The 17,966-nt window shown below is 43.7% G+C and overlaps 1 protein-coding gene across 1 annotated transcript in view; it reads right to left on the minus strand.

Moving 5' to 3' along the window:
- The window catches only part of LOC148521934 (sulfotransferase 6B1-like), a 66,338-nt gene extending 51,853 nt beyond the window's left edge, over nt 1–14,485 (minus strand). The window contains exon 1 of the mRNA XM_088474500.1: nt 14,287–14,485. Coding sequence (XP_088330626.1) covers nt 14,287–14,485 — 199 coding nt within the window. The remainder of the gene's footprint in view (nt 1–14,286) is intronic.
- Between the last annotated feature and the right edge of the window lie 3,481 nt (nt 14,486–17,966).

Here is a 17,966-nt window from a genome sequence, read left to right on the forward strand (position 1 = left end):
ACATTCTCTCATAACATCCTTAGGATGTTTCATTGTACATCTATCGGCATTTATCGGCTACTTTTTTGGGGGGATATTATTTCCTATAATGGGATCCTTTTGTAGAATCGACCAGTGTTTTTTTGTTTTTTAGGATATATTCTACCTCCTTATATTGAGAATTAAAACCAGAAATAAATGCACACTGAAATTTCTAATTTTTAGGCCATTTTTAGATTTTGTTTCTAATAATTGGTGCCTCTCTATATCTAGAGCATTTTTTAGATCACTTGAAACCTCATTTTCTTTAAAACCACAACTCAAAAATTACTTTTTCATTTCTTTTAGCCAAAATTTCTGAATTTTGCAAACACTTTGGAATTTGATGAATGTGCTGCAAGTGACTAACCAGGGAGGAGGTTCCTTGATGGTTAAGGTCCTTACCTCTACTCACTCTTGCTTGGCAAAGGTTAAAGATGGCTTGACAATTGTTGTCCAGATTTGGGTGGAAATAATTCCACACATGAGAAGTGGATTTTTTGTCATTTGCCCCGGCATGACAATGGGCTTTTTCATACCATGGGCAACAATTGTTGCCTGATTTACACAAACAACATCCTCATCATCAACATCCTCATCATCCTTGTTAGCGCCAACTACAGAAACATCCTCCTCATTCTCCTCGTGCAATTCCACAGAAGCATCCTCAATTTCTACAGCACATTGACTTGTGCTGCTCATCACAACTTTTGCAGAGGGCACACAAATGGTGGAAGGAGGATCTCTTCAAGTACAATATTAGAAAGGTCAGGCTCACACATGGCAACTGAGGACACACTTGGACTCTATTCAGGGATCTGTGACTTTTCTGAGCACACAGTTGGTTCATGTGCATTAGCAATTTAATTTTTTTTAACACTTCTACAGGGAGAAGGGCTTACAACATCATAAGATGCAGAACTGCCAGTCATAAATAAAGACCAAGGCCTTATCCTTTCCTTGCCACTTCATGTAGTAAATGGCATTTTTCCAATTTTTTGTTTCTCTGCAGCTTACTTAGCTTTTAATACATTTTTTTTCTTCAATACTGTAAAACATTGCTTGTTTGATTTTGCCTTAAGCCCTTGGGCATCGGCCTTTGTAGATGACGTTGATGGCCTTGCATCATCATCATGACTGCTGGCAGCAGCTGAAAGACTGGTATGTGGTTCCTGCTCTCGTCTCATTTGATCATCCTCCATATCAACAAACTTACACTGCAGTCTGACCAGCAGTGTCACTGAACAATATATTTTTTTACACTAGGGAAGAGCACCCCTTAATGAGGCAGCAGCTCCTTGATGAACAACACAGACAGCACCCCTTCTTTATGGACAACAAAGCACTCCTGCTGAGTGCGGGCAGACCACCTGCAGAGTCACAAATATGTGGACAATAAACTGCAGCAGTGTCACCGAACAATAATAGTGCAGCTAAGCTGCTAATGCACACACACACACAAAAAAGAAAGAAAAAAAGTACTTTTATTTTTTTTACACTGAGGAAAAGCACCCCTAATTGACAGACTCTCCCCCTGGACAACACAGCACCCCTTTATGGACTGCAGCCCCAGCCTGATGGACAGGACAACAACACAGCAGCAGCCACAGTTAATTGACAGGACAAGTGACACAGCAGCTGCAGCACCCACTGAAGGAAGTCCCCATTTATATAGTGCAGCCGAAGCCCCTTTATGGACAACACAGCAGCAGCCTTCAGCCCAAGACCTCGACTGGACACACACACTGAGTGACTGACAGTGACTGACTACACGTCTGCTAGCTTCTCTCTCCACAGCCAGAGTGAAAATGGTGCTGATCGCTGGGACCTTTAATCCAAACCCCGCGAGAATCCGACAGTGGGAGGATGATGCATTTTGCCCCGTTTTTGGATCAGGTGGAAAAACTTGAGCCGGACTCGGATATCGCCCCAGAACACGAAGTTTAGGCGGGTCCAGTTCTCGGAGAACCAGACCCGCTCATCTCTAATATATGTATATATATATATATATATATATATATAATTATATATATATATAAAATCCAATAAATGCCCCCGGACGCTGACATATAGTACAGAAAACATCACAGTGACTGACATATCATACAGAGAGCATTGCAGTGACTGACATATAGTACAAAGAGCAGCACAGTGACTGACATATCATACAGAGAGCATCGCAGTGACTGACACATTGTACATAGAGCATTGCAGTGACTCACATATCGTACAGTGGGCCTGATTTAGAGCGGCCTCCTGGCTGCACGCTTAGCTGTGGGTGACCACCCACAGCTATAGCGAGTGGCCAGGAAGATGGTCGCGATGGTAAAGACCATCGCGACCATCGGGCTTGCGACGAGACCCTTGTGGTAGGGTCTCATTGCCGCAAGCCCCAGAGAGATTCCGGCTCTCACTCGTGATGCCAGTGGGGTCGCCCCCAGATGGAGGCGTTCACATGGGAATGCCTCCGTTCGTGCAGCCACTCCCCCGGCCCGCCCACCAAAGGGGGCGTGCTGTCACTCAACATCGACAGCACGCCCCCTTTGGTACGAGACCCGGAGCGACGGTTTGCCCGTCGCTATCCGGGTCTCGCGCATGCGCACGACGGAGCCAGCTCCGTCGTGCGCATGTGCACTGGGCCACCATCGACCCACACATGAGCGCTCAGCGCTCGCGAGCGGGTCTGAATCAGGCCCTATATTCTTTGTATATCTATCGCAATCGAATATAAAATTAAATTGTGTTTAAAAGTAAAAAAAGTTTGTAAAAATTAAACTCCCTCCTCCTTACATAAATATCTATCCTAGGGCTGTCCATTGAAGAGTTCACGATCGATGGTCTACTTTCCGTAGAAATCATCGACTTGAATCCATTGATATGCATCCCTAATGGGGACCTGTAACAGTGGCTAAGCCAAACAGACAAGGAGGGCGGGGCTAAGGTGACATGGCCAGTAGTGTGCTGGAGAGAGCTGTGTGCACTTTGCAAAACCATGGGCATTGCTGGGCAGTGTCTAGGAGGTGGCCTGAAGTGTGATCAATATTAGCGTGTCTCATGGTCGTGTTACTGGCATGTCAATGAATTTGGCTGTGTTCCCAAATGCAGAGTCGCAGCCACAAAGACTATGTTTAGTCTAAGTTCAGTAGAAGACACTGCGCCAGGGCTGGTGCAAGTGTCGATAGTGGATGCGATGGTGCCTAGAAGCATCGGCAGAGTTATACTGTTCACAAACATTGAAGTGGGCATCTCAGGGCTTGCACAGTCCGGCGCATGCTAGTGCACTAGGGGAAAGCTGAACCTACCATTTGCATATTATCGCTGCTGCGAGTCCGGAAAAAGTTGCAACCGTGGATTCAACTGTGTCCACCTCTGAATCAAGCCCTATATGTGTTGATGGACACTTTTTCTCTGATTCCACTTCTCCCTCACTTCCACTACTAGTAGGTCTCCCTTTATACTTCCTCTTTGGGTGAGCTTCTCAGCTCAATCGGCCTCCAATATCATCTCTTTCCTGATGACACTCAGATCTACCTCTCCTAGCATGACCTCTTCCCCTCTCCTCTCACTTATATCTCCAACTGTCTCTTTGCTATTTATTTTTGGATGGCCCAGCTCTTTCATAAACATAACATGTTTATGACTGAGCTGATAATCTTCCCATCCTCCCAAATAACCTCAACTCCATTAATTTCATTATCTAGTGACAGCACCACCATCTCCTCCAGCCAGCAAGTGTGCTGTCTTGGAGTTAACCTTGACTCCTCCTTCTTCTTCAAACCACACATTCAGTACCTTTCGCAGTCCTGCCATTTCCATCACAGAAATATCTCCAGGATCTACTCCTTCTCACGCTGGACGCAACTAAGACACTCATACATTCACTGGTTATCTCCACACTGCACTACTGTATCCTTATCTGGCCTACCAGTCTCCCACCTCTTTCCACTCCATTATTTCCTCATTGCTGCTGCCCAGCTCATTTAACTCTCCTAATGAACCACATCTGCCTTCCATCTCCTACACTGGTTCCCCTTGAGAACCCAATGAAAACTCCTCACACTCGCTTACAAAGCACTCACCCAATCATCTTCTGATTATATATCTGACTTCGACTCCCTTCACACTCCCACCTGCAATCTTTGCTCCATTAATAAATGCCACCTCTCCTCTCAACTGATTATTTATTCTCACTCCTGACACCAAGATTTTGCTCATGCTGCTTCCTACCACTGGAACTCTCTCCCTCCCTCTATCAGACTCTCAACTTCTTTTCATAGCTTCAAACTGACTTATTTATCAGAGCCTTCCAGCTCTCATCCTTACCCACTGCTTCATGCTCCTCATTCACTGTCTCTCCTCTCTGTGTCACCCAGGTCTTTATGACACTCCCCTTTAGATTGTATGCTTGCTGGCCCTACCCTCATGTGCTTCTCCTTTCCTCACATATACCATAATCTCCTTCCCACTGTCAACAACGGCAACATACCTTTGGGTTCAGCTGCTTAGTTGGTGTATATGACTGCTGATGCAGCACTGTTTATAAACTTTATAGTCCTTGTTCTGCTGTGTTCTTTTTTTCTCAGTTCATACTTTTTTTGTTTATGTACATTGTAAGGCGCTGTGGCCCCCTTGTGGCACCATATAAATAGAGAATAATAATAATAATAATGATGATTAAAAGGCTGGGTGATAGGCGAGATTTCTCAGTGTATGTGTGATGGATGGTGACACAGAGCCGGGGTATAGGTGGGACTCAGTGTATACCTATTCATGACCTAAGAGGTGGACATGGCAAAAGGATATATCTCAGTGTGACAGAAACAAAAGCCGGATGTAAATATCGTTAATATAGTTAGCTGTAAAGCTAGGTACACAGTATAAAATGTTTGGGCCGATCTGCGAATAATCAGGTGATCAACCTAATTTATTGTACTGTGTGCCTGAAAACATCCACAAATGCATTCCTTCGAATATCTAATCTGTCGGTCAAAAACAAAGATCTTGGACTCGATTTCCAAATATCGAGCAGTGTGTGTGCATCCTCTATAATCTACCCATATTCCCTATGTATTCATGTCACTATGTCATCCTCCTTGTGGGTGGACAAATGAAAATGAGTTTGTGTGAAGGAAAATCAGTAGCTTCTAATAAAAAATTGCATAATGTATAGCACAGATATTGAGATTTTCAATTTGCGGAAATATCTCCCCATTTCTCGTCCAGATCAAAAAAATCTAACAGTGAGTACCTAGTTTAAGACCATGTGAGATCGAAGCAAATAATTTATTTTAGACACATAGAAGCTACAAAAAAATATTGAGTTATGGTAGACTTAGCTATATAACTCCTTTTCTTCGAGGTCCATAGGGTCCACAGGGATATCATGGGGATTATTATGGTTGGAAGACCAGGCACCAAACAGTTAAAAACTTTGGCTCCCAAAATGCCCCGGGTCCTCCTCCATATATATCCCACCCCTAGCCATAGGACTTTAGTTTAGTTAGCAAGCCTAAAGGCAGGAGAAGGAAAGAGGAGAAGGAAGAACAATCGTGCACCAGAAACGCTCTTACAGAAATTAGTCTGTGACCGAAAGAAAGAACACCATATGAAGCCAGGTGCATCAGGGTGGGTGCCCTGTAGACCCTATGGACCTTGAAGAAAAGGAGTTTTCTAGGTAAGTCTACCATAACTCTATATTTCTTCTTCTGCGTCCATAGGGATCCACAGGGATACCATGGGGATGTCCTAAAGCAGTTCTCCTAGGGTGGCAAATGCTCCTGAGCAGAAATGAGAATTCATTGCTCAAAGGAAGCATTCTGAGAAGCAAAAGTATCAAAGGCATAAAACCTAAGAAAAGTGTGGACAGAAGACCACATGGCAGCCTTGCATAATTGTTCAGCAGAGGCACCACGACTGAATGCCCATAATGGCCCTACAGACTGCGTAGAATGTGCTGTCACCATGCTTGGGACAGGAAGATCAGCCTGTGTATACACCTGGGAGATAGTCATGCTTAGCCATCTCGCCATAGTCTGTTTACTAACTGGCCATCCTCGCTTGTGAAAACCATATAATACAAACAGAGAATCTGATTTTCTAACAGAATTCGTATGCTCCACATAAATATGGAGAGCATGAACTACATCCAGGGAGGCTTCACCTACAGAAAGATCTGGAGCCTGAAAAGCTGGAATAACAATTTCTTCATTCAAATGAAAACGGGACACTACCTTAGGAAGGTAACCCTCCCTTGTATGAAGAACAGCTTTATCCTGGTGAAAAATAAAAAATGGACAGCGACAAGAGAGCGCTGCCAAATGCACGTAGCCAGGCGGAGACCAATGTCTATTCCTGCCTGCAGAAAAGCCAGAATCCTGGAAATTCTGAATACCTTAGGATCATATTCCTTATTAGAACACTGTTGACCAAAGGAATGCCAAACTCTGTAATAGATGCAGGCAGAAGCAGGCTTCCTTGCCCTAAGCATTGTCTGAATAACCACACTGGAAAATCCCTTTGATTTTCAGATGGAAGATTCAAGAGCCATGCCGTCAAAACTAGACAGAGCAAGTCTGGATGTCAGCAGGGATCTTGTGTTAGCAGATCCTGACACAGAGGAAGAGGATACGGACTGTCTACTGACAGATTCTGCATGTCGGTGAACCAATGACGTCTGGGCCAAGCTGGAGCCACCAGTATTACCGTTCCACCTTCCTGCTTGAATTTCCTGAAAACTCTTGGAAGCAGGGAAATTGGAGGAAAGAGATACGCCAACCTGAAGTCCCATCTTACTGCCAGTGCATCCACGAAGGCTGCTGATGGGTCTCTGGACCTGGACCAGTACCTGGGGACCTTGTGGTTGTGGCGTGACGCCATGAGATCTATCTCTGGTAGACCCCATTTGTTTACCAGGAGCTGAAACACTCCCGGATGGAGAGACCACTCTCCGGGGAGTATGTCCTGGTGACTTAGGAAGTCTGCTTCCCAGTTGAGTATTCCAAATGAGAACTGTTACAGTGTGTAACACCATATAATGTAGAATATATTCAAATCAATATATAATAATAATAATTCCTTATACAACTAAAATATATATATATATATATATATATATATTAATTGCTTATCCCAGAGCCCAGAGAACTGGTTATTCCAGTCTGCACCAGCATATGAATAGACATGGCCAACTGAAACTATAATCTATTTAGCATTTGTTTACATATAGCCACAGTTCACACATAGCTAGCCTCACACAGAAAGGCTTAGAACAATAGCCACTAATTTCAACTGAGAAAAGGGTTTCAATTGACCAATAGGATATTCCCTTTTCAACACACCTATCAGGTGTGTTCAAGGAGGAGTTTGGTTCACAAAGAAACCCCAGAGCTCAATTATACTAACTGAAGGAAATGGTTATTCAGATGGTGGCAACCAGACTAGGAGGATGAAAACCCAATCTCAATGAAGAAGCTGGCCTATTATCTACCTGGAGGATAAGTATCTGTCTCTCCAACCACACATGGCTTACAGGGAAGATGTTGAAATCATGTGTTTTAAGGGTTAATGGTTATATAAGCTTTGGTTAAATAGGTATAAGACTGTGTTAATAATGTCTGTTCAAGTAGTGTATCTGTAACAAGGTTGTAGTTAATAATGTAGTGATTTGTTACTGTAGTTAGCTATATGGGTGAGTCTGTAATGTAGCATATGCTATAGTGTACAATAGTCTGTTTATACTTGTTGTATTATTGTTTAATGGGCAAAACAGAACTATGGTATTTGTAAATGATTGGTGTTAGTAATGTATACAGTGGATTATATGGTGTAGTCTTTGTCTATTCCCATGTGTTTAATGGAAGCTACAGTTTCGTAACATGGTGTAGATTTCAGATGATGAAGGAATTTATAATTCGGTAGTGGTCAATTATATTGTAATAAACCTATAAGTAATGTGCACTGTTTAGTAGCTTATACTTTCTGAAATATTATATAATGGAATCTGTTTGAAATATTTTAGTCTATGGAATGCGTCTATTTCAGGTTGAAACCAGATAGTAATTGTAGTTTCATAAGAGTTGTGGATTACTAGCCACATTATGATAATATTGTGAAGTTACATACTATCATAGTTTTGGGATTGTATAGTACAAATAGGTTTTTTATTTTTATAAGTAATAATAACCATGATTAAAGGGGTCTGCAGTCAATATGGCTGCCAGCATGTGGGTTAGACAATGTCATTACATATGATACTCCCTTACTCTCTCCCCCATTGAATAAGATGGCCATATTAGATACTGGAATACAATATAATGTAATGTAATGTACAGTTGTGGTGTGTGAAAATAATATAACAATCTGCAGACAATGGGCCTGATTCAGACCCGCTCGCAAGCGCATTGCGCTTGCAAGCAGGTCGATGGTGGCCCAGTGTGCACGTCTGGTCGCTTTGACTTGCAAAAACTATTTGGCTTGGAGGAAGTCTGTCTTTTGGTGTCCACTAAGGATGAAAATGCTGAAAAGAAACCTGCTTAGTTCTACTATATGACGTAGATGGCAGACCTGCTGACTTTGAAGCCGCCAGAGTAGAGTTTATGCTATCCAGCTCTGCTCCAAAGAGTACCTTTCCATGAAAAGGTAAGACTTCCAGCGCACACATTGATGCTGTATCAGCTTTCCAAGACCTTAACCACAAGGCTCTACATGCAACTATGAATGCTGCTGATGCCTTAGAAGCTAAAATTCCAGCATCCACTGCAGCTCTTCTCCGATAAGAAGCTGTTTCCTGTATATGGGAGATATTCATCATTTGTTCTCTAGTAGCATTTGGTAGGGAATTTTCCAATACCACAATCCATTCTTCAACTGCTTTAGCTACCCAGGCTCCAGCTATAGCCAGACGGGTAACAGCTCCAGATGATGAAAAAATTGCCTTAAGACACGATTCAATCTTTTTATCTGTTGAATCTTTAAAAAAAGAAGCTGATGGAATAGGCCTTTCTGATTAGATGCATTACATGAGCATCCACAGTAGGAGGTACCTCCCACTTAGCGCATACCGAAGGTGGGAATGAGTACAATGATTTTATTCTCTTATCAACATAAAATCGCTTATCAGGGTTTCTCCATGCTTCCTCAATAAGCTCAGTGAACTGTTCAGACTCAGGAAATACTGTTTTGACCACCTTTCGGTGGTGTTTAAACATTAGAGGCTTCTTACTATGAGCAGGTTCATCATCCTGAATATCTAGGACAGATCTAACCACCCTCACCATAGAAGTAACATCCACAGTAGATGGATGATCCTCCTCTCCAGAAATAGATCCTGGAGAGGAATCCTGTGCATCATCAGACTCCTCTGATGATGCATCTGAATCCATATGTTGAACAGACTGCAATAAAGACAACTTACATTTAGGTGCTTTAGTCACTACCTGTCTGTTATCAACATTAGCTGGCACCATACTCTGACTAGAATGGCTATCAACATCCTTTATAGAGGAATGCCCATGAGGTGAAAACATAGGAGGCATCGTTAGAGTAGCCAAACGATCCACCACCTCCGCCATAACCTGGGACAAAGAAGCAGCCCAAGATGACTCTTGTCCAATAACAGGTAAACCGGACTGGTGAGGTGGATCTTTAAAACAGACAGCACAGAAACCCTCTTTTATGTCCTGTGACACACATGCCGAACATGATTTAAAAGCTCCCCCTCTTGTTTCCTTTTGTCTTTAGACATGTTTAAAGCAACAATCGCAAAGTAATGTGACAGCCTTCACAAATTCTAAATGAATGTGAAGCACTCATAAAGAAATAACAGCGACAGATATAATTGACAGATAGAAAAAAAACATTGTCAGTCAGCAGCTAGCAAACAGTCACATACAATGCATATGTAAAGTAATTACAATGAGCTCAAAATCAACTACAGCAATGCACAGTAATAGTAGGATATAGAGCACCATATACCTTAACCAAGTAAGAATTATACAGGGAGACTGATCCAGACCCTCCTGAGACTAACAGCTACCAGGTGCACTCCGTGGACCGTGAGCGTCTCATACACGTGTAGGGTAGGCAGAGCTTCCAGACGCGCAAAACCTATTCATCAGTACTGCGTTTGGGTTGGGGGAGGAGCTGGAGGGGAGCGCCTAACGCCCCTAAGCTGCATTAACCAACCAGGTATGCTGGCCTCGTGGCAGCAGATATGTGTCTGCTGCCTATCCCCGCGGCAAATGATAAGGCCCCTGCTGGTGTAGTAAGGACACAGACAATCCCTGGTACTTACAGCAGCAGCTTCTGCTGGATCTCTACACCAGAAGCAAGGACTGCCGCGCGCGATTCCCCGTAAGTGAGGAATCGCCTTACCTGACATCTCCGAGCTTCTGGTGCAGTCCAGGTCACAGCATTGCTAGCTAAGCTCAGCCACAACCCGCCGATATCACCAGCACAATTACTGATGTTGCAGCCCGGCGGAGGTAGATGCAGTTGCAGCCCGTGTGTCTTAATACAGACGCTTGGTACTGCCAACTCAAGAAAACAAAGTAAAATAAATCATAAAATGAAAGCTTAGGACTGCCTGAGCAGTCCCCTGTTACAAAGGTGCGTCTGAATCCTGCCACACCAAACTAACAAATTGAAGTCATATGGCTAGGGGCAGGGTATATATGGAGGAGGACCCGGGGCATTCTGGGAGCCAACGTTTTTAACTGTTTGATGCCTGTCTTCCAACCATAATAATCCCCATGGTATCCCTGTGGTTCCAAAGGAACCCTGAAGAAGAATTAATAATTAAAAAATAATACAAATTTACTGCGTCATAATATGACCTCCCCTTCGATTACGGGGAAACATTAGACAAACGCTATAGATGGCAAACCTATCGACCATCATTGGCAAATGATCAATGTTTGCTAACCATCAATGGGCGATGCCAATGCCCATCCCGAGTCAATCCCCTGGTGAAATCTGATCAATGTTTGCTAACCATCAGTGGGCGATGCCAATGCCCATCCCGAGTCAATCCCCTGGTGAAATCTGATCTCCAAAGTAATTGCACTTTATAGTCCCTAGTTACAATAGGTTACCATGTTAGGACTTTGAAATGTAATTATTTGAACAGGTTGAATGGCAGAATGACAACAAGATGCAAAAGGTTGACACACAAAAGGTTGACATGGATGTAGGTCGACATATACAGCAGTTAGACCTGGGAATGGCCAACACAAAAATGGTCGGCACTTTTTTTTTAAGGGTTAGAGTTAGGTACTTACCAGAGGGTTAGGCTCTATGAGGGATGGTTGGAGTTAGGCACTTAGCCTGATGGTTAAGCATTAGGAGGGACGATTAGGGTTAGGCACTTACCCTGCCGGTTGTGGTTGGGCACTATGAAAGACTGTTAGGGTTAGGCACCAAGGGGAGGGTTAGGGTAAAGATTAGGTTTAGAAAACAAAAAAGTGTCAACCAATTTTGTGTCGACCATTCCAATGTCAACATTTTGACCTTGTCGACCTTTTGTACATGTTGACATACATCAATGTCATCCTTTTGTCCCTGTTGACCTATTGACTGTCTACCATTTGGTGTCTATCTAGACCAGTGGTACTGAAACTCAGTCCTCAGGACCCCACAGAGTTCACATTTTCCAGGTCACCTTGCAGGTGCACAGGTGTATTCATTACTCTCTGACACATTTTCAAAGATCCACAGATGGATATAATTATTTCACTTGTGATTCTGTGCTGTTAAGAGCTGACGCGGGCCCATGGGAAGGGGACATTATCTAATCGCGGGAGGCATGGCCATGCCCCCTTAACAGAAAAACAAATAGAAAAAGGGGGCGCTGTGAGCCATGCAGCCCTGTGCAAATCGGGGGGGAGGGGTGAACAGTGTGATCACTCCCCCCCACAAGCATAGGAGACTGCTCCATGTGCTGGGCTGCTGACAAGAAAGAGGGAGGGGGGACCAGATAGGACCCGGGCCCCGCCAACGGGCCCTGGTAATTAGCACCTGCTACCCACCCCTCTCAGCACCCCTGATTCTAGGAGGAGACCTGGAAAACATGCACTGCTTGGGGTCCCGAGGATCGAGTTTGAGAGCCTGTGATCTAGACATTGTCTACCTTTTTACTGCCAAAACAAATTCTTACAGGCATTATTCCTTTTGGCTGTCAGGAACTAGCATGGTCTGATGCAGTATGTTGCAATCACCATGTGGTGAACTGAAGTAAAAATTGTAAAAACTACTCAGAGTAAACGCATTCTCGCTTTGAGAACAAGAACAAATTCCTAAATACATTAGATGATTCACAAGGATTTTTTTTTCACCTTAAGGCCCCTTACACACTGTGGTCAAAAATTGTGCCTTTATTAGCATTTGTTATGCCACTAAAAGCATGTAAACGGGCTCTGTAAGGTAATGGAACCTATTGGCTCCAATGACTCCATACCCACTTGCGCTTGTGCCCACTGACATCTTCTTCTGTATACCACCTGCTCTTTTTACCTGCTGTTATTAGAAGTGAGCATATTGGAGTTAATTAAGCAGCCTCCAATGAGTTCCTCTCATGACTACAAGTGCTGGTGATTACAATAATACTACACATGCTGTATCACAGGAGCTTTCTTAACGCCATAGGTTAACCAAACTTAAGCTGGGTACACACAATACGATGTGCGACTCAGCCGACGGTCAATGTGATGGAACAATGCCTCGTGCGCGCCGTACACACTGCATGATCCGGTGTATGACAGCACACTGTGTCATTACATGCTGCATGTAACAGCACTGCATCGTTTATTGCAGAACAGCAGATGGGACAATGCAGTGAATGACAGATTTGGACATACACACTATGGGCCTCTTTCAAAGGCGGTCGGAGGATGCAAGCGGTCGCTCAGAAACTGGGCGGCCGCTTGCATCCTGACCGCCCACCTCTGTTGCGGTCGTTAGGCTGTGGGTTAACACCCACAGCTCTAACGACTGCTCCGGTGATGGTCGCGATGGTCAGAGACCATCGCGACCCTCGGGGCTTACGACGAGACCCTAGGGAAGGGTCGCCCTTGTCGTAAGCCCCGGAGAGCTTCTGGCTCTGTCTGAGCCGGAAGCTCTCCACTGACATCACTAGTGATGTCAGTGGGGCCTCCCCCAAACGGTAGGCGTTCCCATGGGAACGCCTCCGTTTGGGCTGCCACCCCCCGGCCCGCCTTCCAAACGGGGCGAGCTGTCAATTAACATCGACAGCTCGCCCCCAGGTCGTAGTGGGTCTCACGCATGCACACGACGGCGCCGGCACCGTCATGCGCATGCTCTGTGGGGGGCCATCGTCCCGGTCCGAGCGCATCGGCGCTAATGACCGGGTCTTAATGACACCCTATACGTCTACATTTTACGATGTGTATGATATATCGTTACAAGCTGGCATGTCAGTAAAATATATCGTATGATATACTGTATAGTATATTCAGCTTTAAGCAGCAGAAAAAAATAAACATTTAAATGTGTCAGATTTTCTGCAACAGAACATGTAAGTGATGTAACTGCTTTCTGTGGAATTTACAGACATAAATCTTTGAGCCTGCCAGATCTGTCATAAAGAAAAAGGTAGGGAGGGGGAAACATCTCAATCAGGCTTTGCAGGAAACTAAAGACCCCCATACATCAGAGAGTGATTGCAGCAATCGTGCAATTTGCAATCGATTGTGTATAAAAATCTTTCCCTTTTTCAATCGATTGTGGAAATTCTGCAATCTGCAATCGATTGAAAAAGGGAAAGATTTTTATCTTTCGATTGAAAATTGCATGATTGCTGCAATCAATCTTTGATGCATGGGGGCCTTAACACAATGGTATTATGCAGGTTTGCAATTTAAATGTGTAGCTACAACCCTATATTCTTATTGCAATGGATTATACATTGTTTTCTCTGTGCAAATATGTACAAATTAAATATTGTTTTACAATACTTTATAATATATTTTTCCCATTGTTTCAGAATATATAGTATATAAAGCCAGTGTTTCCCAACTCCAGTCCTCAGGACCCCTAACAGTGCACGTTTTGCAGATCACCAGTTTCTTAGGTGAAATATTTAGCATTAGCACCACCAGTGGATCTTTTAAAATGTGTAAGCCAGTAATGAGTACACCTGTGCACCAACTAGGAGATGTGGAAAACATACACTGTTAGAGGTACCTGAGGACTTGAATTGGGAAAAACTGGTATACTGTATACAGTATAGTATATTAAATATGATCTGTCACTTACCACATTTGGGATAAGCTGCAAGCATCAAATCATCTTTGCAGATCTCAAATGATTCAAAAGCTTTTAATTTGTCAATGTCACATGATGCTGTAGGATACAAGACTCCTTTGTATGTGAATACCATCTTATTCTTTGGAATGTTTTTAGCTTTTTCAATTACTTTATTCACCTCTTCAGCTAACTGTTGCTTGTTCGACATTGTAATGCCAAATGAGATTGCATAAGCTAACGACAACAATGTACAGTGTTCTCATACCTTAGCTTTCAAAAAATGGGCTGAGCAAACAAGGCCCCGCTCACATTTGCTTTGCAATGTGTAACCATTGACTTCTGCAAGTAGCTGACTTCAGCTCTGTGCTTATGTCTTCACACAAATTCCTGTAACCACAGTAACACACTTAGTGCCTGATTGCTTGAATAACACAAATCAGGAACAAGAAAAAATTAAAACAAAATAAAAAAAATATCATTTTAGTACATAAAGCAATTAATATTATTTGAACAGGTCCCCTCTTTCAAATTATGTGGCTCCCTGTCTGGAGGTCACACATGAAGCAATGCTAATGTAGTTGAGCGATTATTTGCAACTGTGCATGCTCAAACATTTCTGGAAACCCCTACAATGCATATGTTATGATCGGGATAAAAAGGTATCAGAAAGTTGATGGAAACGTGACGGGCGTTCCTGGGCGGTGAGAAAAAAGGTCTGTTCAGTGGGCGTATTATGGGAGTGTCGCGGGTGTGTCAATGCAAGCGACTGAGGAGCTGATTCAGAGCCGCTCGCACGATGTGTATGTAAATTGCGTAGGCAGGGTGATCGCAAAGCAATGCATTAGCACGCCCAGTATTTCTTAGAGAGCGATCACATAGTGTATGCAGACACGAACTGGCCTGTCCTAAGACGCCCGCTTGTGCACGTCATGTCCAGGAAGTGTATGCAACCATCGGTACATCGAGTAACATCGGATGTGAACGCAGCACTTGAGGTTGACCATACTCTGCCGCAAGCACTGCGAGCACTTCAGTGTAAAAACAAGCCAGGTGATGTGTACTATGATGCTGTCTTATAATTATGCACACCTCTAAAACGCCGTTGAGATTCTCAGGCATGCCTGCATTTACACCTCCACTCCCCTGTTTTTAATGGCCAGCCCCTGTTACCACCTTCCCCTGTCACTCACTCTGCTGGGCATTCTATGCATTGCGAGCGAACGCATTGTGAACTTTCGGGTATGCGCGCGTGCACTGCGATGCATACGCATGCGCACAAAGTATCGGCAGCAGTGAGCATTTGCATCTTAGCGAGAGGGTCTGAATGAGCTTCTGAGTTCACAGACGCACAGCCGCAGGCATAGGTGGCCATGATCAGACAAGGAATTGCATCTGCCATAGAGCTGGTGCAATTTTTAATGGTGGTGTATAAAGACGCACCAAACGGTATTACTCAAATCTACCTATACTCCCCAGATTTGTCACCATCTGTGCTGGTCCGTGTAACTGAATGTCTCTCTGCCATTTCATCTTGGAAGTCATCTTGCCACCTAAAACTTAATATATCCAAAACAGAATGAGTTATATTTCCACTGGCCAATAGTAGTTACCAACCTGATATCTCTATTACTGTTGACAACTCAACAATCAACCCCACCCCACAAGCTCGCTGTCTAGGTGTCATCCTTGACTCTAAACTGACTTTGTTCCCCACATTCAATCTGTCTCAAAATCATGTTACATACATCTAAAAAAACATATCCAAAATACAACCATATCTTACACAAGACACTGCAAAAACTCTAATCCATGCACTCATTATTTCAGGCATTGAATATTGCAATAGTCTCCTTACTGGTCTTCCCAAGAACAGGCTCCTACCACTACAATACATTGTGAATGCAGCTGCGAGGCTGATCTTCCTCGTCAAATGATCATCGTCTGCTGATCCACTCTGTCAGTCCCTCCATTGGTTACTGGTTTTCTACAGTATTCAATATAAAATACTTTTACTTACACATAAAGCTATTAACCGAACTACACCAACATACATCTCTACACTTATCTTAAAATATCTCCCAATCTGACATCTCCGCTCTGCACAATATCTGCGTCTTTCATCCACACGCATTACTTGCTCCCATGCATGGTTACAGAACTTTTTTCCACTCTGTGGACTGCCCTCCCACACACAATAAGGCTTTCCACTAGTCTCCAAACCTTCAAGCGCTCCCTGAAACCTCACCTCTTTAGACAAGCTATCAGATTCCAGAACCACCCACATAACCTTCATAGCTTCTTTATATAATTACATCCCTTCTTACAGTCCACACATAACTTCACATATTTCTTCTTTCTTCACTTTCACATCCTCCTAACCCTAGGCCAACATTCCTGTGTGACTGGATGATATAGCCCACCCAGAAACACTGCAATCTGGCTGGACCAATATGCAATATGTAGCATTTATCCTTGTGTATCAATGCATATTTCCTTTAGATTGTAAGCTTGCGAGCAGGGCTCTCTTACCTCTACAGTATGTTCATCTGTTATTACCCACTTTTGTTCTATTACTGTTATTTCCAATTGTAAAGAGCAAAGGAATATGCTACGCTATATAAGAAACTGTTAAATAAGTAAATAACGTGGCACTAAAAGTGGGCATCTCAGTCCTTGCCCATTCGGCCACATGGATGCACACAAAGCAAGGAGTTTCTATTCAATTTGCATAACGTGGCAGACTTGGCGACCGCCAATAAATGCTGCTACATTTGCTTTTTCATGCAACTCACCAGAAAATGTTACTATGAGGTGTGGAAAACGCTCCCTCTCACCCCTATAAAGAAACCAGAAACTATGTGGGCACTCATACTGTATTTGAATTGGGGGAGTTTGCTCTTTCAACTTATGTGGCCTACTTGTAGCTATTTTATGTATATGAGTGGGAGGGCACTACGTGTCCTATCCAGTGTCAGATTAAGGTCCACATGGGCCTGAAATTGAAGATTATGAAGTGCCTACAGTGTGCCGCTGCAGGGGATGTGACCAGTGCTGCGGTGGAGTGACTACTGGTGTGTGGGAGTAGCTCTCTCACTGCTGCCTTCTTCCATATCTCTCTGATTGCCAGCTCCCTCTATGTCTCCCCAATTGCTCACCTCAAAAGCCATTTCATTGCCACCAGCACACATTATGGCTCAACTCACTACCCCTCCCCCACCGTTCACACTGCCCCATCACACCTCACTGCTCACCTACAGCTCACTCGCTACCAAAGCTCACTCCCCCCCCCACTTTCCACATCTCAAACTGCCCCATTGTAGTGCCTGCTTTACCTTCAGACTCTTCACAGGTTAGCAACTCCCTTTTCAAAGAGACAAGCTCCCCCGTCAACACTTGAACTTGAAATGGACTGCAGTCTCAGATAATAAATACAACCTTTTATTATTGCAGGAACGAAGCAGTGAACATCCCCACTAGTCTATACTTTCTGCAAAGTAAGAGATTAGTTCAGACAATACACATATAGGTACAACATTAGAATATACAACACAAGTAAATTATCATTACCACAGTTTATCCGACACCCTATCACCTGATTGAATCGGTTCAATTCCCGGCAGCGCCTGGCAGATGAGCAGAGCCTGGCAGCAGAAGCCCGACAGTGCTGGAAATCCCGATCGTCGCTAAGG

Source organism: Taudactylus pleione, unplaced genomic scaffold, assembly GCF_031769625.1.
Source record: "Taudactylus pleione unplaced genomic scaffold, aTauple2 ptg000154l, whole genome shotgun sequence".
In the NCBI taxonomy this organism is placed as follows: domain Eukaryota; kingdom Metazoa; phylum Chordata; class Amphibia; order Anura; family Myobatrachidae; genus Taudactylus; species Taudactylus pleione.